This window comes from Bombus pyrosoma, linkage group LG16 (assembly GCF_014825855.1).
Source record: "Bombus pyrosoma isolate SC7728 linkage group LG16, ASM1482585v1, whole genome shotgun sequence".
NCBI lineage: Eukaryota > Metazoa > Arthropoda > Insecta > Hymenoptera > Apidae > Bombus > Bombus pyrosoma.
In genome coordinates this window covers 6679939-6702255 of record NC_057785.1, presented here as the reverse complement: position 1 = coordinate 6702255, position 22317 = coordinate 6679939, and the positions used below count along the sequence as shown (strand labels likewise).

Genomic DNA, 22317 nt, shown 5'->3' with positions numbered 1-22317 from the left:
CGAGTTAATCGTCCTTGATCCTACCAGTCATATATCCCGTGTATAAAAGAAATTTCTTTTGAAAAAAATATTGGTATATTTTATACGATCGATTAATTACACAATTATTTAATTAATTAACATTTGTCGTTATTTCTATACTCAGAGGTAGGATCACAATAGCTATTATTATATTTAATGGATAAATCTATCACACCGTTCTGAGCCAAAAAAACCTTTTATTATAAAAACAAAAGAATATCTTAAACCTATCGATTGTAAATAGAACTATCTTCTAGTTACTATTTCTTGTAACTAACGCATCTGCACATAGATGGCGAGCACGAGTTCACGTTGTCATTTTCAACAACATTACATAAACACAATCTACAGTAATTCTTTGTTCATGCTCCGTTTCAAGAGAAGAAATATTTTCTTTTTAATTCATATTTCGGTGGAGATGTTTCAGGACGAATCGTTTTTCGCTCTTTCGTGTTTCCTTTATAGACGAAAGAATGCTGTTTTAAATGATTTCTTGGAAAAATCATTGACTTTGTAAATCACAGTTCGAATCGCGTATTAATAACGAGAGTAAACGATCGTTTGTTACAAACAGACAGACTATTTGTTAGCTGTTATAATGTTTCTATTCAATATAATGTTATAATGTTTCTAAAACTACCGATGTATTTAAATCAAAATTTGCATATAATGTAACTACACGAAAGAAAGCGTGAACGGTGCGCGCACCTTTAGAAACGTCACGTGACCTAATTTATCGCCGACGGTCACATCTGTTCTGCTTTTCAAATTCTCTCCGCACCAACTTCGATTCATACTTGTCCGAAAGATAAATTTATTCCCACGTAGAAGATCAACGACTCTGACAATCGTCAAATAGCTCGGCGCGCGAGAAAAAATTGCTAGAACCTCAGTTTCCACGTTCGTTCGATCCTACCTCTCTTTTATATCTCGTCTGAGTGCCAAAATTTTCTGATTTAATTAATCACCAGGGAGAACCTTCGCGTTATATAATCGAACTTCTGTATCAAAGTATTTATGATCGCGCTAATTAAAGAGAAACTCGAAAATGATATAATATTGGGTTGGCAACTAAGTGATTGCGGATTTTATCATTACCACCTAATAACAAAATCCGCAGTCACTTAGTTGCCAACCCAATATTATATCATTTTCGAGTTTCTCTTACCCAATATTACAAGTAATATTACAAGTATCTTTATTATTGGAGAAATTGTCTTTTAAATATTAATTTCCCTGACAAAATCCACAGTCACTTAGTTGCCAACCCAATATTACAGGTATCTTTATTATTGGGGAAATTGTCTTTTAAATATTAATTTCCCTAGGAATAGGAACATAGATGTCTCAGTACCTCGTACATCGCGCGAAGTTATTCCAGCAAAAGCACGTTATGTGTATAAGTTTTCACGTAGAAGCACTCAGGAATAATTAATCTTCGTGAAAAATTGTAATTTTGTAGAAACAATATAATAGACAGCAGGAATCGATCTTACGAAGTAACTTTTTTATTAGACGAGTCTGTTGAGTAGTTGATAGAATAGTTTCGAGTTTCAAAGTACACAAATAGTTGCTTCTACCAACCCCGTGAATCGCAACCTTCACAATGTTAACAGGAAGTCATTACACACGATGCAATTGCGCAAGTAGGATTGCGTATCGACCAATTGCGATTCGCTACTCGGCGATTTTTATGCATTTCTGGTAAATATGTATAGAAATACTTATAGTCATTGCCTAAGTAAATATACATAAGTATCAAACGTACGTATTTCTCCTGCAAATAGAACCTGGAAATAATCTAATTGATCTTTGATAATCCCCGATCTGGAAAACGAAACTGTTACTTTGTCCAAAAATTGTCTTTCTTTTACAAATCCGTCTTTTTCAACGATGCATCTTTATACAAACGTGAAACCTAACCTGTCGAACGTTGTGATCTTTATTTTGATAGAACAAAATGGATTATACGAAATTCGATAAAATAATATAATTGTTGTGCATCCATTATTTTCTTATAGAACGAAAGAAACTTTTCGGACCACCTAGTATAAATTAGAATTCCAACTCAATTTTCTCACGTGTGTAAATTTGTATCAGATCAGAATTTTAATCCACGCTACGATCATCATTTAATAGGTGTAAGAAAAATAGCAAAAATTGAAAGAAAAATTCGACAAATTACGGAAGGGTTAGAAAACATTCCTGACAAGTGTCACCATTTCCCATTTCATCTGGAAATCATAAATCCGTGGGAAAACGTAGATCTCTACGTGTATTTAGATAATGGCAGAGACTGTAGGGATTTGAATAAGATGTAGTTTGACGTGAGAGTATATGCGATGAATATAAAGTGACCCTCTTCATACCGTGTCGTTGAAGTTTTGCACAGTATGGTATCGGGATCTTGGCGAGGTAGTTTCCGGGATGAGGAATAGCTTGGGTTAGATTGTCTGCAAATCTTCGCAGCCACGTCCCAAAAGAGACCCTACATATTCTTAAATAACATGAAAAACCCAGTTCTCACTTTTTTACTCGCATACTTGATTTAGACATGAAAAATGTGAAAACCGAAAAAATTGGTGTGTTCGTAAGGTTATGAAAATCTGTATTTTCTATATTCGATACAATTCATCGTAAATCATCAATATTCCATATAATGAAACTGTTGTTATTTCTGTATTTAGAGGTAGGATCACAATAGCTATGATTTTATTCTTTGAATAGATCTATCACACCATTCTGAGCCGAAAAACCTTTATTACATTTTCTTACATGGACTAGGGATAAAAACAAATAAAATATCTTAAACCTATCGATTGTATCTAGAACTATCCTCTAGTTACTATCTACTGTAACTAGCGCATCTGCACATAGATGGCGAGCGCGAACACACGTTGTCACGTTCAACGGAAACAATATTTCTATGAAAGACAATTTTCATAAACTAACCTGTCTGAATATTAGATTTATCTGTAATATAGAGTTGAAGCAAATGGCATCAATTAAAGTCTTGTGCAAAGGAGTTTCAACGCGGAAATATAAACGAAGAATCGCTTATTTGTTACGGGTTGCCTTTCGAATTCGAAATCATGATTCGATACTTTGTATCAGATACGCTTAATGCAGATTCGATTTTTGTCTCTCTTTATCTACCTCACTCGAGGCGCTGCATTTCGATTGTCCAGTTATTTCCAGCGAAGGCTCCACCTTTCATAAAGTCACGCTTATTATTAATCGTCATCCGCGAAGACATTTATTACACCTTTTACCAGAACCAGAATTTTTATCCCCCGTAATGAACACGTACAAGATGTATCCATTCGGAAAATCGGTCATGTTTATCGCCCTCGTTAATTAAATATTCTTGATTATCTTTCATCATACAGATAGAGTACATTTTTATGCATGCACCTATATTGCGTGTGTTGTATTTGACATGTTAATTTATCGTGGAATTTATTTTCGAAATAGAGGGTTGTAGAAGTGATGTTTGTGAAATATGTATTACTTTTCGTTTAGTTGTTTTCTATTATTTCTATTTTTTTCTGCAGAATATACTATTAAACCTGAGACGGACTCGAATTATTAAAGTTAATATAAAATTGAATACAACATTTTCTGAAACGGTAATTTTATTATTTAGATTCTCTAAAATAAAAATTTCAATGATATTTACTGTACTCTCGCGTTTTATTATTCCGCAGAATTATATCCATTACCGTACAGTAATTTCAGAATACGTCACACGCTTTATACTTTTTAAAATAGACAGACTCATAAAACTTTTACTTTCCCCCATTTGTCTCAGAATTTTCCACAAATACCAAAAGTTTTCCATGATATTTTTTCCCGAGTGTCAAAATTACCAAAAAGTGCTATCATAATTCTCAAATAACCTTCACAAAGCTTCTAAAACACTCGTGCGATCTCAGCGCCACCAATTCCAGTTACCAACGGTTCTGACCTAACCTTACAAAAAATCCGTAAATTCGCTTCCTGATTACAAAAGACGCGCGTGAGATATGATAGTGGGAGCATTACGCGTGCACGACATGCGATACGATCCAGAAACTGATCAGAAGTAGGCGAAGAATTACGGTGATGTGCGTGTAACGCGGAATCGCTCTGTTTCCAACGACTGCGGTTGTATCGCGGATCAAAGAGATCGGATGAAACGTTGACAGAAAAATTCGATGGAGAGTACTCTGATCAGGGCGTGAACGATCGCGTATTCAGTGAAAGTGATTGTATCTACCTGTATAAAACAGGGACCTGGGCCGAATGATGGCATATTCGAAGCTGTACTTACGAGACAAGCAACTATGAGGACGTTCATAGTAAGTAGAAAGATATTCTTTAGTGAATTTCTCAGACTCTGATATTTTGCGTGGACGAAACTTTAAAACGACTTGCGAAGCTGCGAGAAATTTTTAGTTGTTTGAGTTAAACCTTGTAATTGTGCAGAACACCTCAGTGTTTTTTGCAAATACAAAATGGCAACATTGGAATTGTGCTGTGGAATGTTACTCAGTAAAATTAATATACAGATGGATACAAAATTTAATAATTTGGTATCAAAAATATACAAAATTTTTATTATGCAGAATGGAATATAAAATCTTTGAAAAAGCAATAATTTTACGTTGAAAATACACGAAATTATAATTATACGAAATTAAATATGGATATTTCGCAGTTCATTTTCAACATTTCTTGGGCGATATTCGCACAGCGACCGCAATTGCATTTAACCCCCTGGCAAACTCAAGAAATCGATACCAGTCCTCATTGAAACTTCAATACTCCTGAATTTTAAACTATCGGCTTTTCAAGTTCCAAAGATTCATTTCTAAAAGGACCGTCATTACTTCCCTGTCCTTCTTGAACTGTAGTTCTGCCTTTTGGTGCCCGCCGCCATTGCTGGCGAAGTTGAACCAGGAAAGCCAGAGAAGTCGAAGAGAGGCGTTCTTCTAGGCACAGGAGGACTTGCAGGATCATCAGGAGGCATAGACCTGGGTTCTGGTACTAGCTATGGCGGAATTTCGGGAGGATACACTGGAGGATTATCAGGAGGACTGGCTGGAAGCCTCTCGGGTGGACTTCCAGGATTACAAGGCTCTCTTAATGGTGGCCTAGTTGGACCTCTGTCAGGAAGCCTGACTGGGGGACTATCTGCAGGGTTAAACGGGGCTGCAGCTGAAGGTGGGATTCGCACTATCACCCAACAAGTGCCAGTCGTGATTCCCCAACCCTATCCAGTGCCCAGGCCTGTCCCAGGTCCCTGGTACGTGAGACAAAATCTGCCTCTCGTCAGGGAAACCTCACTTCGCACACCTCAACAAACCGCACTGACACTCCATAGGTCCGCAGGCATTTCTCAGGCTGTTAGAGTGCCAGTCTCAATCCCGCAACCTATCCCTATTCCTCAACCTGTTCCTGTATCTGTCTTGATACCTGTATCCTCAGGATCTATCGGAGGATCTGGTCTGACTTCTGGAGTCACTAGTGGCCTCGGCTCTGGTTTGAGTTCAGGTATCACTGGTGGTCTCAGTGGTAGCTTCAGCGGAGGGTTGAACACTGGTTTGGGATCCAGCTACGGGTCTGGCTTGACCTCCAGTTATGGATCAGGCCTGGGATCAAGCTACGGATATGGCCTAACCTCTAGTTACGGATCTAGCTTAGGTTCCAGCCTCGGCTCCTCTGGCCTCAGTGCTGGATATGGGTCAGGATTGGGCTCTGGTCTAGGTGCTGGCCTTGGCTCCATTAGCATCTCTCCTGGAGTTGGTTTAGGATCTGGATTGAGTTCTGGGCTTGGTTCTGGACTTGGAACCAGTCTTGGCTCTGGAATTGGCACTCAGGGATTGACTGCTAACCTTGGAGCTGGATACGGAGCTGGGTATGGATACGCTTCGTCTGGTGCTTTAGGAGGAGCTGCTCTGGGAGCTGGTTCTCTTGGAGGTGGGGCACTAGGGGGAGCCAGTACGATCATTATAAAGAAACACTAAACTGATGGATCGAGCAAAGGCATATTGTACAGTTGGCGGTATCCATGTAAATCCCTTTTTTACAGCTTGCGATAATCTTTATATTTTTGTACACTTTGATAAAATTATACTTTTGTACGATACTTAAAGTGTGGCGTTGTTGATCAACCTCTTCACTAAGACGATTATTCTAACATGCTCGTATAATTATAATTATTATGAGAGTGAAAATTATATTATTGTACAACAATTGATTGCAAATTTCTAAGATAGTGTATCGTTTTTTCAATCTCAAACTGTAATTCTCGTGACATAGGATCGCGATGAAAAGGCACTCTGAGATAGTATAGGTACCAAATTTGCACGGAATGATAGGAGGAGGTAGGTTATATTAAAACACCGGTGTATAGACGAACAATGGTAGTTCTTCAAGCCGATTGGTCAACACGGAGCTCATGTGGGGTGGGATTACGTCAGGAACGATCCTTTCACGTTATAACGTGGAGTATCTCCCGAGCTTCCACGCGAATCAGGTCATCGTTTCAAAACCAGGCTTCACCTCTCTATGAAGCTAGGACGAAAATCGAACCCGGTTGTTACCTCACGGGAGTAACGTGAGCAGTCGATACGTTTTCAAGTGCTTCTATCTTTTCAACATTGGAAATATAGATAGCAGTCGGTTATAATTTCACCTTGTGCTTTACTCAACTTTGCTCAACATTTTATCGACAGCTACTGCTGGTAATGCTGGAAACTAGTGTTATCAGCAGCTACCAGCTGTATATCGAATGCAGTGTTCTAACTTATCTACGTATGATAAGTAAATGTAACGTATGACAATATCAAATTATTATTATTACTGAATTACTTCCTGTTAAAGATTGTATAATTTAAAAAAAAAGAAACAGATATTGTTTGACTTACGTATTTTCAACCACCCAACGACAAAGAAGATTCAATTTGCACTCACCTGAAACAAAAAGAAAAGGATGTTGGTCATTTATTACATCAATTCTACGAAACATCTACATTTTACATAAATCAAATTGAACAGCGACAAGGGACAGTACGTCGGCATAAAGATAAATCGAATTCTCGGCGATTCAGCCATTCAAATGAGATATTTTCTGTCATTTGAAGGACGAGCTAAAAGAGATTTCTTGTTGAAACTATATCTGCTACTAAATCTTGCTTATTTTTCCATTGATATCGAGACGAGAAGGATAGAAACCAGAACACGGACGAAATGCGGAAATGGCAGGCACAAAGCCGTTTAATTATCGTTTTTCAGACACCGATGCCACGTTGATTATAGCAAAAAGTGTCGTTGTTCTTGCGTGGTAAATCCTCAGTGTTCTCCTCGATTCTATCGCAGGATGTTCCAATATTCATTCACGGTCACCAAGGATGTGACTCTATATGAGAAAATAGGTCTAAAATACGCAACAGGATCTTTTCATACGAATCGTTCGCATTGCTGACAAATTTTTTAATTCGATTTTCCCGAAAACAAAACGTCGCATTGTTCGAAAAAAAATGTTATTCCGCATTTTCGATTTATCTTCTCTCGTAGAATCATCTTCCTGTTGACTGTACCATAATTACCGGCATACCCGGACTACCGGCAAGCACACTGCGTTTACGAGGCAAGCGCGGAACGTGGTAATTCTTTTTCAGCCGGAGACGGTTTCTCCCGCGGCTTAGTAACGCAGTGCCGCTTGCTGATTAAGAAAGTTTCTGAAAATAAGCAGGAACGTATGGAAAGGAAATTCCAGGTCCTCGTTAACGAGGTAAACGACGCTCTGATGGAACTGCTGATGAAAATTTTTACCCTTCTCTCTCTCTCTCTCTCTCTCTCTCTCTCCCTCTCTCACCAGCAATTTTTCCTGGCAATATGTTTTCTAATTTAAAGCCCATCTGAGGATATAGCGGATTACGAAAGAACTATTATAAAACGAATTCGTGGAATTATCGCAACCACACTTCGCGGGAAGAAGGAGATATAAGTAGCGCAAGTAGAATGGGGACGTGCGTGGTCGGGCATATCGCCTTCGCCTTCGCCTTTAGAGCTACTTCGTTTGTTGGTCTAGTAATTTCTAGAGAAGATTATTCATATTTATGAATAGCAGGGAACAGTGTACGGTAGGCTACACAGAATAAACGTATAATAACACATATAATAAAAATGGAAAATGTAGTGAATAGTATTGGGTTGGAAACTAAGTGATTACCATCTAATGTTTCCAACCTAATATAAGGAAGGAATTAATATTTAAACTGGGTAGAAACATAGCAAAAGTTTGTTTTCAATTAGAATGAAATGCACACAGTATCCATTATACAACGCTATAGATCACGATAAATCACTCTACGCTACAGTGGTAACCGCTATAGCAGGTGGTTTTTCATTTTTGTGAATTTTGGTGTAACTATAACACGACTTTGGCACATCGTATTAATTTTCTCCCCCTCCCCCTTTTTTTTTATTTCTACGTAAGTATAAGATACTATGTGAAGCTTAGTAGAGTAAAAGCGTCGGTAAAAACTTCAAGTAGCGTTGTCGAAATATTTATAGTCGGCAGTCTATTGATATAAAGTTTCAGTTTCTTACGACGAGGAAATAACGTCCATTGTGGGAAGTGACGGTCGATGGTTTTGCATACTTCATGTTCGGTTGCGGTTGCGGAAACTCGGTATACAATTGGTGAATAAATTTGTAGCAACCGTAGGTATCGACTTTCTGATCTTTCAGCTGACTTCCCGGAGACCGGATAAACTTGGATTATTTGTCATTTTATTTTTCCAAAATCTAAATTCGTTCGTGGCTCCATTAGAAAACTTCGTCGCGTAATGAAATCTTCGTTTCAAGAACCAGCGTACAGAAACAACTTTGCAAATGCAACTTTCAACTTTACTTTTCTTATTTTCAACATCCCGAGGCCAGAAGTTTGTTGGCAATGCCCTTAGAAGATGTTTAACTCGATTTTAAATCATCTTCGGGTCCCAGACATCTATTTGCGCAATTCTCGTAACATTTATCCCACTACTTCGAAAGCAAACCTTACCAATAATTACTCACGAGTATCGTAGTATCAAATGGCCTGAGAAGTATCGGCTGAACCACAAACAATATTGAGAAAAAGCCTAAGTGTCGTCAGGCCAAAAGGGTCTGGAAACTTCAATGTGTCGTCGGTCCTTCAATCGAATAGTTACGTGGAAAAAAGACCTACGTGACCATGACCGCGGTCGATTGCGGAACACGTACATGGTGGGGCTATGAGAAAAGACAAAGGGATGCTTCAAGGAGAAGGACGAATTAACAGGCAGTCGTTATCTGAGAGTCGAGTCGTGACGAGTCGTTGCCCGAGAGTCGAGTTGTGACGAGTCGTTGTTACCTGAGAGTCAAGTTGTGACGAGTCGTTGCCTGAGAGTCGAGTTGTGACGAGTCTTTGTTACCTGAGAGTCGAGTTGTGACGAGTCTTTGTTACCTGAGAGTCAAGTTGTGACGAGTCGTTGCCTGAGAGTCGAGTTGTGACGAGTCGTTGCCCGAGAGTCGAGTTGTGACGAGTCGTTGTTACCTGAGAGTCGAGTTGTGACGAGTCGTTGCCTGAGAGTCGAGTTGTGACGAGTCTTTGTTACCTGAGAGTCGAGTTGTGACGAGTCTTTGTTACCTGAGAGTCAAGTTGTGACGAGTCGTTGCCTGAGAGTCGAGTTGTGAGGAGTGGTGAATTGGGAGTCGAGATGTGAGGAGTCTAGAGTTGAGTTGCCGAGTTGTTATGAGTTGTGAACTGTTAGTTGTGAGTTGTGAGTTATCCATTTAGTTGTCTTAGCTATAGCACATTTACTTCACGTTAAATAACCATCGTTTCCTGTTTAATCTAATATAAATAGATCCATTTATCAATAAACATATCATACAGGATACAAATCATTGCAAAGCCCAATTTCTAATATTTCTGAATAAATAATATCCTATAAAATCCTATAGTATTATAAAACCGGAAAATTTAATTTTCAAATTTACGAGGCGTTTACAATTTTATGTAAGAGCTTTCAAGAAACATTCAATTTAGCATTGGCCGAATTTACTTTAGCTCTAGTTTTAATTAGTAGGATTGAAAATTAATCTTGAAAGTTTGCTGGCATTTACAAAGATGCGTATCTATTTCGCGGAAAGTCTGTAAATGTCAACGGCGATACCCGAGCGAAGACAGTCAATTACGTTGATGATGAAAGGTTGAAGGAGATCGTTTCGTCTCTAATCTCACGTAGATCGCGTTCAACTTTAAAACTTGCGGATACTTGATCGACTTTTGTTTGCAAGACAAAATCGAATTCGAGAACTTCTTATCTTCTCTAACGCGATAACTAGCCGAAAATCTGCTGTCCTGCAACTCTCAAACATTCAACCTGAAACATTATTCGTTTCTCTTTCGTTCCCTAAACGTATCTTAAACTCGACAAACGTATTTTCTTAATATAATAATTTTATCGCAAACTTAATCACTCACTTAACGCTATTTACTGACCTAAACATACCTAAACTTCAATTTTAATAATTTCGATCTACAGCAATTTTAATAATCCCGATCCAAGAATCGTATTAACTTCGATTCACCGATATTACAAATTCCCATCCAACAATTTCGATAAACCTCGCCAATAAAATACATCAATAAAGAACAATACATCGTCATTTCGTCATCGAAACAAGCAGAGAAAAAACTAGAAATTCCCCATTTGCAATCTGTTCGAACGTCCTCGATGGCCGAGGTAACACGGGTGTCAGCGATTAATTAATTAAACGGAAACGTTCGCTCTCGAATAGCAGAAGCAGAATTTAACGAAACTGCGACGTACCATCGAGATCCAACGCGGTCACTCGAACAATCTCAGTTCCGGTGTAATCAGATCCGGCTTGGCGAGCGTACCTCGACAAAGACACCATTAATTAACGAATTAAACTAACTTGTAATTACTGAGGGACTAACTTGACACCAAACAGGCCGATTTATTAGCAGGGAAACAGTAGGTTGCAACTAAACAGTTTCTCAACGGCACCTGGATCTCTGTGTCGGACGTCGAGGTGCAACGACGTACAGCTGGCCGAGATTCAGTTTAGCCGTGTAATTACAACTTTTCTTATTAACCATGAGCGGTTCGTTCGCACGTGACACGGTGCCAGGTGCTTCCGGTTCGTCGGAAGATCTTCCCAGCAATTTCCACTAAATAGTCGATCTGTCGATCGCTAATCGAGATAAGCACCGCGCAAGTTGGGCTATGCTTTCAGCCAAATTCTCACGATGTTGATATTCCTCGAGATATCGCAGCAGAATCACTGCAAATTTGCTTGCAATCGAATTTTTACGATTTTGATGTACGTTGGACAATTAGGAAAAGAGTTTCCTATATATTAAATTAATTACTCGTTACATGTGTGGCGGCACTCGACACCACAAATACCGTCACTCGACACTAACTAACACCGGACGACGGTAGCACAGTGGTTAGCGCCTTAGATTACGAACGTTCGGGACCCGGGTTCGAATCCCGGCGCCCGTAGTCCTCCGATTTTTCTTCCACGATTCTTAAATAGAAAAAAAATACAGCTGTACCCAACAGCAGCCAATATCTACTCACATGCAATCGTTACATTTGAATTTGTTACGAATCATCGACTATCATCGATCGGTCGATATCGCGTACCTCGAATAATGAATCACAACGCTCAAGGTTGGTGGAGAGGAGGTTTAACAGACGAGTGTTAGAATAATCTAGAACTGTATTTGCACTTGTTGTATAAACGCGCAAAATGTGATGTTATGAACACGGGCAGTTCTTGTTGACAGTGAAGTATTTCACCCGTATGGTCGATGTCTGATGATGAACTGTCCTCCTACGTTGCTGCTTCTCTCTACCAGCCGTTGGGTTTCGTCTGTCCATCATGCCCTTCCGGCTGGTCCTTTCCCCGGGTTTTTACCTGACCTCGGAGTCATTAGGTTTTCAGCTCGGGGAGGACAGTAATTCGGAATTTCCTAAAGAAGGGAATGGACCTGTCTGTGCCATAAACGAACGGCCACTCAAAATTCCGAACAGAATTCTTCTAAAGATATTTCAACGGTTAGGAAATAATTAAATTGCAAGTGAGAAAGGAAAGGATATATGCATTTTACGATACAGTTGAACTAACGACGAAGTAGAACGGAAGTTGAAAGGGAAACGAAAGAAGAAGGAAATGTAATAACAATGACCGATGCAGCTTACCGATAAAGCGTGAACGTTAGCGACCGCAGCTGATATCAATTTATCGCATGACGTATCACAGTACAACATCGTACTGTGTGCACATGTTAAGGAAGACAAGGGGGTGGTTTACTTGCAGCACCTTCCAACCCCGTACCCGTCTTTCTCAACGTGACAGCACATTCGTGCCGTGTTAAACGATGTATGTATACCCGGTGTATCCGGAACGATATTTTTCAATGTACAATTTTACATGTACTTTACCGTTCGAAGGTACATTTTTAAACGACTCTGAAAAATCGTCCAATATTTTTCTTTCTCTGTGATACCCTTAATATTCGCTGAACGTCTTTCTATCGAGTATCTTTCGTTCTTGTAGTCGACGATAGTGGCGAACGTTATCGTTGGAACAAATTGTTTCTGCTGGTCTTCCAAAATTGTACATTGCGAGCAACCGACGCGCATTAAGCTGTTATACGGTCTTCTTAAGCAATTTTTCAAGCAGTGCAGCGGCACGTGAGCTAGAGGACAATTCGAATCATGTTGTTATTTTGCCTCGGACATACATAATATAATAATAAATAAACTCTGGGCAAAACAATGTCGCTGCTACCGTCAAACAAAGTCAGATTTAAATTTCCTGCTACTCCCCCGACCAGTAAAAATAAACGAACGCGATCGTAAGGTGGCCAGTTTTTCAGTCTCAGCCTCGAGCATTTTGTTAAGGATCAATACACAGTCTTTAGCGATTCAGTTAGTACCAAGCGTCTTAGCGAATTTTCTCTGTATTTATTAATTATTTTAAAATACATTTCACGGTTTCAACGTCGAGTTATCTCGTCATTTAAACCACGCGACCAACCATGCTCTACAGCGGAATACGTGTAAGGTGGAAAAATGTATAAAATATCCGAAATGCAGTAACCGTCGCAATGTTTGCTGACTGAAATCACTGGCCGATTGTAAACTCCAATCTTCTCATTCTTAGAGTGGCAAGTAAGTGATTGCGGGTTTTGTCATTAGATGGTATTGACAAAATCCGCAACCACTTAGTTGCCAAGCCAATAATTACGCTCGTGAAATTGCGTATTTTCCATGAGTTCCTATAGTCCAGTAATCACGTTATACAGGGTCCTATTGCGCTTCGACAAGTATCGAAGCACCCAGTGCATAAGGTAGAACCCACACGCGCTCACACGTGTCTCTGGGTCCACGGCTATGCATTCACAGCATCGCCTACACATTTAAAAAAGCGTGGAACAAGCGAGCTCGATCAGCCACGGCTGATGAACCCTGTGTCAGCCTTTTCTCTGTGTGTAGCGCAATGGTCGGGGGTTGTTTCACAGCGGCCTGTGACTCCGTGCACTATGGACACGTCGATGTGCACACGCGGGGGTGTTCCACTGACAGTGATCAAAGACAGTTGACAGAGAAAGGGGAGTCAGAGTGAATGAAGATGGAGGGAACAAAATGGCGAGAAGGAAGGGTTGAAGCGAGTGGATAACCATACAGCGAAAGCAAGGCCAGTGATAAAGAGGCAGAGAGAGAGAGAGAGAGGAAACAAAAGGAACAGACGGAAGGGTGGAACGATTGGTGGGTGTAAAGGGAAAGGGGAAAGAGGAACAAAAGGGCAAAGTAGAAAATGAAGAGAAAAGAGAGGACGAAGAGAGGAAACGAAGGATCGCAAGAAAGGCCAAAGGAGTAGAAATATCGATGTTCGTTGACTGCGATAGCTACCATAATTTTTAGTAGTATGTCGTGAGTTTTTATGCGTTTAGGGGAAATTTTAGGGCGCAAAAGTGGACAGAATGCACGTAATCTGGGAATTTAGCAAATCTAAATGTCTAATCTAGCGACTTGTAAACTTCACGTAGTGATCGAGCTCGAGAAATTTTAACGTTTAACCCAAAAATTGATCGAACCTAAAGCCCAAAGTGGAAGAGTTCGTCAAACCTGTATATCTTGTTGAAGTAATAACTTGAAGGAAATCTCCACATCTTTTCTTTTGTATATCCGTGACCTGAAGACCGCTGTTACTTAGAGAATAGAATTTTGTGGAACAAAAAGATATTCTAAATAAGAAGAGGTCCATATTATTTGTCGAGGAAAATATTAGGCTGGTATGATTACTAGTTCCTACATGGTACGACTTCTAACGACGCTCTTTTGTTTTGGCGTCCGCCACGTGTTAATTATCTGAGTGTATCCGGTGTGTTCATACGGCTGCACATAGTGGTGAAATACAAAATATAAAAACTGAATCTGTGTGAATCAATTAAACATCGAACTGCGAAACCTATTTAATAACATTATCGTGTCGTTGAATATAAATTTTCTTTTAGATTGCAAGGTCTAGAAACAACAGAGCTGTAAGTGGATTTCTATTGCTGTTTCTTGTAGCCTTCAGCTGCAGCTACGAGGTCAACTTTCTGGTAATGTCCTTTGCTAGAAATATATGAACGTGCTCCCTATCATAGTTGCTTCTGTTGTATTGTAATACTGCAAGAGTGAGGATCTGGATCAGCATACACTATACTTATTTCAATATATTTTTCTATTACAAACTCATCCACTCTATCAGTCAACCTCGACGCATCTGACTAAAGAATCCAATTTCTATCAACTGACTATTTTATTGAAACAAGCCATAGCGTATCATAAACCATGGAAAAAGGTAAGAGAAGAGAAGAGAACGATACTGCCAATAGGATATTCAAGAATGGTAATATTATTGGTTGTACCAGTGGGATGGGAGGAATAAAGAAAAAAGAAAAGAACGAGGCAAAAGGGTATTACAGGAGCGCGGACAAGTACAATGGGAGTCAGAAACAAAAGGAGGATCAAACAGAAGCAACGAGGTACATGGTGAATAGATAAAGGATTAGAAAACAGTAGGAAGTCAAAGAAAAATCAAAGGAAATGGTATGATGGGGAAATAATGAAATTTAGAATTCTCGATGGATCGACGAAAGCATTGTTCGCAAAAAGTATTGTAAAAATATTCAATTGAACAAGAGGCAGAGTTGAAATATTGAAAATTATAATAGAGAAACAATGTTTCCAGAGAATAATATTCCGCGAGATAAAAACGTTGTCCAAGCGGAAATTTTTAAGTACAAATCGCAAATCAGAGTGATACCGCAAATATATTGAAAGAAACATACGTCGAAGAAATATCTTTGGGGGAAAAATATTTTAAAAGATACGTCTCTTTGTACAAATATTTCAATCGTGTATAATTAAGTATACTAAGAAGGGTTTGCGTAGAGATTTAAGTGGAGCGTTGGTTGAAGGTTTGACTAGAGCTTTGGGTGGAGGTTTGGGTGAAGGTTCAGGCTAAGGTTAAGGTCGCGGTCGAAGTAGGGTGTACGGCTGGCTTCGATGCGATTGCACAGTCGGCGAGGAAAAAGAAGAAAATTTCGTACTTATCCGACGAGGCAACTATTAGGTCGTCCGGAAAATTTCTTTCGTTTCGTAAGGTGATAATAGATGAACAAGAATTTCTGTTTTATATTATTTTATCGAATTAGGTATGATCCATTTCGTTATATTTCTATTACTACGTTCGTGCATAATTCGATAAACTAATATAAAACAAAAAATATTGTGCGTCTATCATTTCCTTATAAAACGAAAGAAACTTTCCAGACAACCATCCTTTTTAGCGATCTTATTTTTCGATTTATCATTTTCACTCGCAGAAATATCATTCTTGAAAATAGTTCATATATTTTCCATGTAATTTTACGTTAGGTTTCTACCTTCCCCCCAGCGCCTATTTTTGTAACGTGGGAAATGAAATTTTTGTTGAAGCTTAACTTAATATCCGAAAGAAAAAAACTGCTAACTCAATGGAAAAGAATTCAGAATATTTGCTATTGAAACTAACAAATAAGAAGATGAAGTGGTGTTCCGAGAAAAAAAGTTGAACTTGGACTATGCGAGCCAAAGGTGGGCGGGTGGGGCAAGCGATTGTTTTCCATCGGCGATCGAGTTGAAAAGTTTCAGTGGTTCCCTTTGTTCGTGAAACTCGGGCACATCGCGATAATAAACTCCGTGGCTGTCGTTGATTTCAAATTTCATTAAAAACTCCCTTGGTTCTTAATAAAACCGGTAGACAGCTATATCTGAGAAGTTTTTCGTTGGTTTGTTGGCGACATTCGATCTCATCCAATTACGAATGTCTTCTAAATAGAAGAAAATTCTTTCAACGAATTTAATTAATTGATTCTGCTCTGTATTCAGTTCTACATACATCGATTGCTATTTATTATCGAATTGGCTATAGTAAATTTTGGCAATCGATACTGCGTACGGGTAACTCGACGACAAAGCTGTATAGAGTTATTCACTTTACGCAGACGTGTGAAAAATTTGGAAAACTCGAGGTAGAGTTTCGGCAGAGAGAAAATTTCACGCGCGAATATTTTATTTTTTACTTTTTCCAAGTAAACTGGCAAATTAATATTTCAACAAATACACCGAGTCCCGAACTTTTTATTTTCTTATCCTTTTCACTGACAAGGTATTTTTTTTTTTTTAAATACATCGATCGTACTTTTATCGATCATCTGTAGCTCCCATGATTTGCGTGTATCTACTGCGTGTTCACTAAACGAGAACCTGAATTCTGTGGGAAAATATCTAGTAGAATTATTGGATAAAAATCTGATTGCTAGAAAATTAAAAAAAATGTCCTCCGGTGTAATTTCGTAAAAAAGAAAAGCGTGCGTGTATCTTTCGGTTCTCTGTACGCACGTTGCCTCCGACCACGTGTCTGCCTCGAACGTGACGTTGACCCTCGTAACCAGGATTACGGAACAATCACGTGGTTTCTCGGTCTGTATACCGTTCAAAGTGTGACGAATAAAAATAACGGGGCGAAAATTGGACCAGGCTAGAAGGATTCCGAGATGAAGGTTGATGGAAAAGCTCCTAGGGAGTTTCTCCGAAATTGAGGTTAGGTTTATCGCCTACAGAACATTCGATTGCCATTTGGTAAAACAGATCGTCGACGATGAATGTGTTTGTGTGATTCTATATATCGAACGCGGGAAAGAAACAGCAGTTAATCTTAAAACAAACAGTTTCTTACCTACATTCGAGAAAGATAGGAAAATATCCTGAAATTTTTACGTAAAACTTTGATTTTCAAGCAGTTAGAGTTCTTTTATTTCTATAAATAATTTATTATTTTTACGTCCCTAGTTTTTATCTGTCTCTTTGTGAGATTATTGAGACGTGTGTAATTTTGTGTGCTACACTAGATTAGTCGCGTAGTAGTGACACACATATATGAGTATGAGCGTGTGGAAGTATGTGCGTGCACAGCGTCTCAGATGAATGCAACTGTTCCGTGGGTAATGTAGTACAGAAGATGGCGAGGCAAAGAGAGCGCTGAGACGCGCGCAAATGTATATCGACGAAGATCTTGTTAATCGCATATTAAATAAATCTGACACTATTATTATATCAATTCTAAGTGTAATCTAAGTATCGCTATACATTTATTTCGGTAATTAAAATCCACAATTCTCAACAGAGATACAAAATTTTCGAGGAATTTTATGGTAACGAAGTATACGTTTAATATGGATAGAGATGCAAATGTAACACGATGTAATGAAATATAAATATACAAAATATAGATAGAAGAATTAAGTGATTCAATTTTCCTCGTTCTTTCTCCTCTCTCTTCCCTTTAAATTCTATTCTCTTCTATTTATCTTCTATTTAAAAAGAAAATGTTGAAAAGTAAAAAATTTAGTGAAAATTCCCAAGATTTTTCGGCTTTTATTTATAGCGATCTATTTTTAAATATAAAATCAAAACAATCATACACAGAGAATTTTCAAAATACCACGCAAACGATTAAAAATAAAATAAAATAAACAAGATCGTTTAAAATATAATTCAGTAAAGTAATAAAAATTGTAATATTATTCTCATTGTGAACGATACACACATATGTACAAGCATTTGTTAATGTAAAATATTATCGGAGTAGTCCGGGTCCATGAAAATTTGGAGAAATTCAGATTTCCCAGAAGAGTGAAATTCAGCGATGAACTTCCCGTCGTATTTTCCAGCGAGTTACAGCGTACGTTCGCGAATGGTTTCGCGGATAGGCGAGCAACTTAGACGAAATTCTTCAAAACATCGAGGGAACACATTTCTAAATAGTTTTTCAATAAAACGAAAAGATCACGTGGACCGAGATTTCTTCCGGGAATAGAGGACTCTGGATTCAATATTAAAGCGGAATATGTCGAAACTGCGGAGTGATTTGCAGAGGAAATCACGTTGAATTTCCGTCGACTTTCTCATCCGAGCGTATTTCATATTCGCTTCGAATTCAACGTACTGATAAAGGATCCCCTTTTTGTATTATTCGTTTATCTTCGTGGTAAAACTGAATGATCAGAACAGATCTTCGATCTAAATCTGTGTTAACGAATCAATTTCTCTCTTTTACAATTATTCTTTGTTTATTTAGTTTATTTGATCGACAGTCAAAAAATAAAACAGTCAACAAATGGAACTTTGCGTTTAATAGAAAAATAATATCGGTTGTGTTGATTTCCTTTGTTTTATGATACGCTCCATTTAGCTTATTTGTTCAATGCAAGCGATTAATATGCAACAAATTTATACGTTTAACGAAAGAGTAGAATTTTTAATAAATGGTTATCGAGAAATCTAATCATATGATTTATCCATTGGGAGGAAAATTTAGAAAACGTATTTGCAAATAAGTATGTTCTAAAATTTATAGTAATTCTCACGTGATTGATAGGAAAGGAAGTGTGTCTCGCTTCCAGTTAAAAAGTAAAAAAATGTTCAAAATTAAACAATTTCTACAGAATTTCCAAGATTTTTCCGCTTCTATTTACAGCAATTCTTTTTTTTTAAGTATAAAATATTGAAAACAATCATTCACAAGGAATCTTATAAAGATACTGTAACAACGAGATTGACGCGAACCAAAGTGATTCGACTAAGATAATCGAGTTCGATGTGAAAATAGAGTAAATGAAATATTCATTTCTGTTCCGCATGAATTAATGCAAGACGCATAGAAATGCATGGGAAAGTAGTGTAAGAGAATTTTCATGCGTGCATCACGCGAATGTCTATGGGATGCAAAATGCAAAAAATGCAGAGAAACGTTTTGTCTCTTTGTCTGAGCGGTAGATGAAAATTGAATTTTTAAAGTGGACTGACGAGAAGAAGCGTCGTGTGGCTGGTTTAATTTCAGGGTACACGTTCTCTCGCGAGTTGGGGTTTCTCCTGACGAAGGGGGCGAGAAAAGATTCGAACAGATGGACGTAGAATCGAAGTAAATAATATGAAACGTGCACTTTCTCTGGAAATTCTTGGGAAAATAAAGGTGTAACCAAGTGGTAAACACTTTATGATGATTGAAGAAAAAGGAGGAAAAAGAAAACACTTTCGAGAAATGAACGAGAAAATTAAATACCGCTGCTTCTAAATTTTATTGCGAAGGGAAGCAAAGTAGAGATAATTGTCTTTTTTTTTATGGTTACAGCCCCGGGGAAATTGCAAATTTAATAAATCTGAATATTCGAAACACGGTTTAAAAATCTAAGAATTTTCAAAAGTTCTATTAAAACCCAACAAGTTAGAAAACGTAACAAACATTACAAGGAAAGCATAATGTAGATATAATTTTTTTATTTAAATTTATGGTTAATTCATTTAATTCATCTCATGCTGAAGAGATTGTAAAATTAAAACAGCTAAATATTAAAAATACAATTAAAAAATCGAAGAATTCTTAGGTCTTATCAACACACAACAAGTGGAGCGTCCCGAATAATTTACCCGACCCCTTCATATTCTTCCCATATCGAGTCATGGGGGGGGGGGCTGTGCCAGGCAGATTTAAGAGCTGATTTTTCAGCCAATTATAGAACGAAATTATAGAAACTCTCTTACGGTATCGAGATCGAGATGGCGACTAGTTTCGATCCGGAAATTTCTAAGTTTCTTCGACGAAACAGATTTCGGGGGTTGGCCATTTTGCAGAAGTCGAGGGTACTTGATGACCGAGTCTAATGATAGGCTTCTTGAAGAGTCTTGGAGAGGATTTTAACTAATAGAGCACAAACAAGATTGAGGGGTCGACAGATGTAATTCCTCTTGGGAAATTTGATCGAAATTTGACATTTTCTCGATTCTGGATAAAAGCTCCTATCTAACCCAAGATTCGATTAGATTGCCTTTTTATCGAAGAATGTCATTTTTGATATATACGTTTGGATTATATATAACAATTTTTATCGAAGAATTTTATTTTTGATTAAGATAGGCTTAGATGAAATTGTACAGTGAAAAATATTATTTGGTGAACTCTGAATCTCGGAAGCTCTGAAACACGTTAAAAGACATATGCAAATAATCATGAAGGGCGCGAGGGCACTTAAGGAACCCCACTTGTTGGACATTAATAGGGGATAAAGGGGAGGGTACCGGCCACCTGATGCCACGCTACTGCGGCATCGATCTTCTAATCCAGTGATTCTCAACTGATACTACTTACATCTTTGATATTATACAATATACAATTGTATGAATAATTTGTACGTACAACATACCATAATAATCTCCATTTAAAAAAAGTCATTATTTATATAAGGAAAATGGTAATACTCCGAATGATACAGAAATTTTCCAAATTTTTTTCCAATCGTTTACGAACAGACCAGAGAGTCACTGCAACAAACTACACACTGTTCTCCGCTAAAGATTGCTCTCTGCGGATAAGAAATATTTTTATAAATGGGACAAACATCTTCAAATCACGATCCTTGCTTCTATATTAATTTAATATCAATCTTCCATTTTAAATTCCTATCTGGGTATAACAAATCTGTTTGTATCAGCTGACGATCCACAGCTTTAAAATAAGCTCGTACGAAATAGAAATTCCAAATTTTACTTTCTATACCATACTACACCATCCTATTGGGTTGGCAACTAAGTGATTGCTGATTTTGTCATTAGATGGTATTGACAAAATCCGCAATCACTTAGTTGCCAACCCAATACATTATAACGCACATTTACAAACAAAGTAAACGGCCAAATAAAACCGCAAAGTAATCTACCTCGTTTATTTAACATTTATATTTCGATAGTATAAATATATTTATAAAAAAAAAAAAAAATCTTGAGAACCACTGGCCCAAACTACCCCACCAACGGTCGCCATGGCGACCAGCAATCCCCTTCTGTTCGTGCAAGGAACCACACAGTCCTGTTTCCACCACCTCGTTCAACCCTGGCATAGAAGAGTGACGTCAGATGATAAACATTAACCGTGGCGTAAACGTAACCCCCTCTGCTAAACGTGCACGCTACCCTAATTGGGGGTTGTAACCACGCTTTTTGCCCGCATGGTCAGGATTTTTGACCGATTGGCCGGCTTGAGACTCGGGGTTGGAACGGAACGGTTGCTTGTCAGGCTGACTTGGGGACAGGATCGAGAAAGTTGAATGGTTTGGCTGTTTCATAGGGGCGAATTTCGATGTTTCGACGTCGAACGACACGGGGTGTACACTAATATTTCCTTGGAGAAGGTTCTAGACTTTACTCGATCGGTTACAAATGCTTTCTTCAAGGAATTAGATGGGTCGGATGGAAAATGTCATTGGGGTTGTTTTTCAAACTTTTATCCAGCTTATCGAACAATAAGATTCATTAAAATATCGTTCATTTTTATCTTTCAAGCTGCGTAGTTTATTTTTGGTTCATTTTATTTCTCGTATGCGAATGTCATTTTTATATTTTGCTTGCTGCATAGTTTATTTTTTCATTCCGAATATTGCAGCGTGAAGCTGTTGTTTCACGTTATAAAAACGACATTTTTTAGACTTCAAAGGAATAGAATCCTCTGTATTCCACTGAATTTCAACCGACTACTATTTAGGGGTTGAAATTTTGTATAATTTTCAAACAGCGTGATTTTCTCCCCGCTAAGCGTATCTCAAATATTTCCTCGTCAAATTTTACGACACGCTTTGAACTTGTCTAATTCTTTTCT

The 22317-nt window shown here is 38.2% G+C and overlaps 3 protein-coding genes across 3 annotated transcripts in view; 2 read left to right on the top strand and 1 right to left on the bottom strand.

The window, feature by feature from the left end:
- LOC122576262 (cAMP-specific 3',5'-cyclic phosphodiesterase-like) overlaps positions 1-22317 on the bottom strand; it is a 357163-nt gene that overhangs the window by 288990 nt on the left and 45856 nt on the right. The gene's annotated exons all lie outside the window — the stretch shown is intronic.
- LOC122576268 (FK506-binding protein 5-like) overlaps positions 1-22317 on the top strand; it is a 73678-nt gene that overhangs the window by 25701 nt on the left and 25660 nt on the right. The gene's annotated exons all lie outside the window — the stretch shown is intronic.
- On the top strand, positions 3591-6047 carry LOC122576264 (glycine-rich cell wall structural protein-like). Its single transcript, XM_043746315.1, has 2 exons — positions 3591-4361; positions 4917-6047. Exons 1-2 carry the CDS (start codon positions 4347-4349, stop codon positions 6027-6029), a joined length of 1128 nt encoding a protein of 375 aa, XP_043602250.1. The 5' UTR covers positions 3591-4346; the 3' UTR covers positions 6030-6047.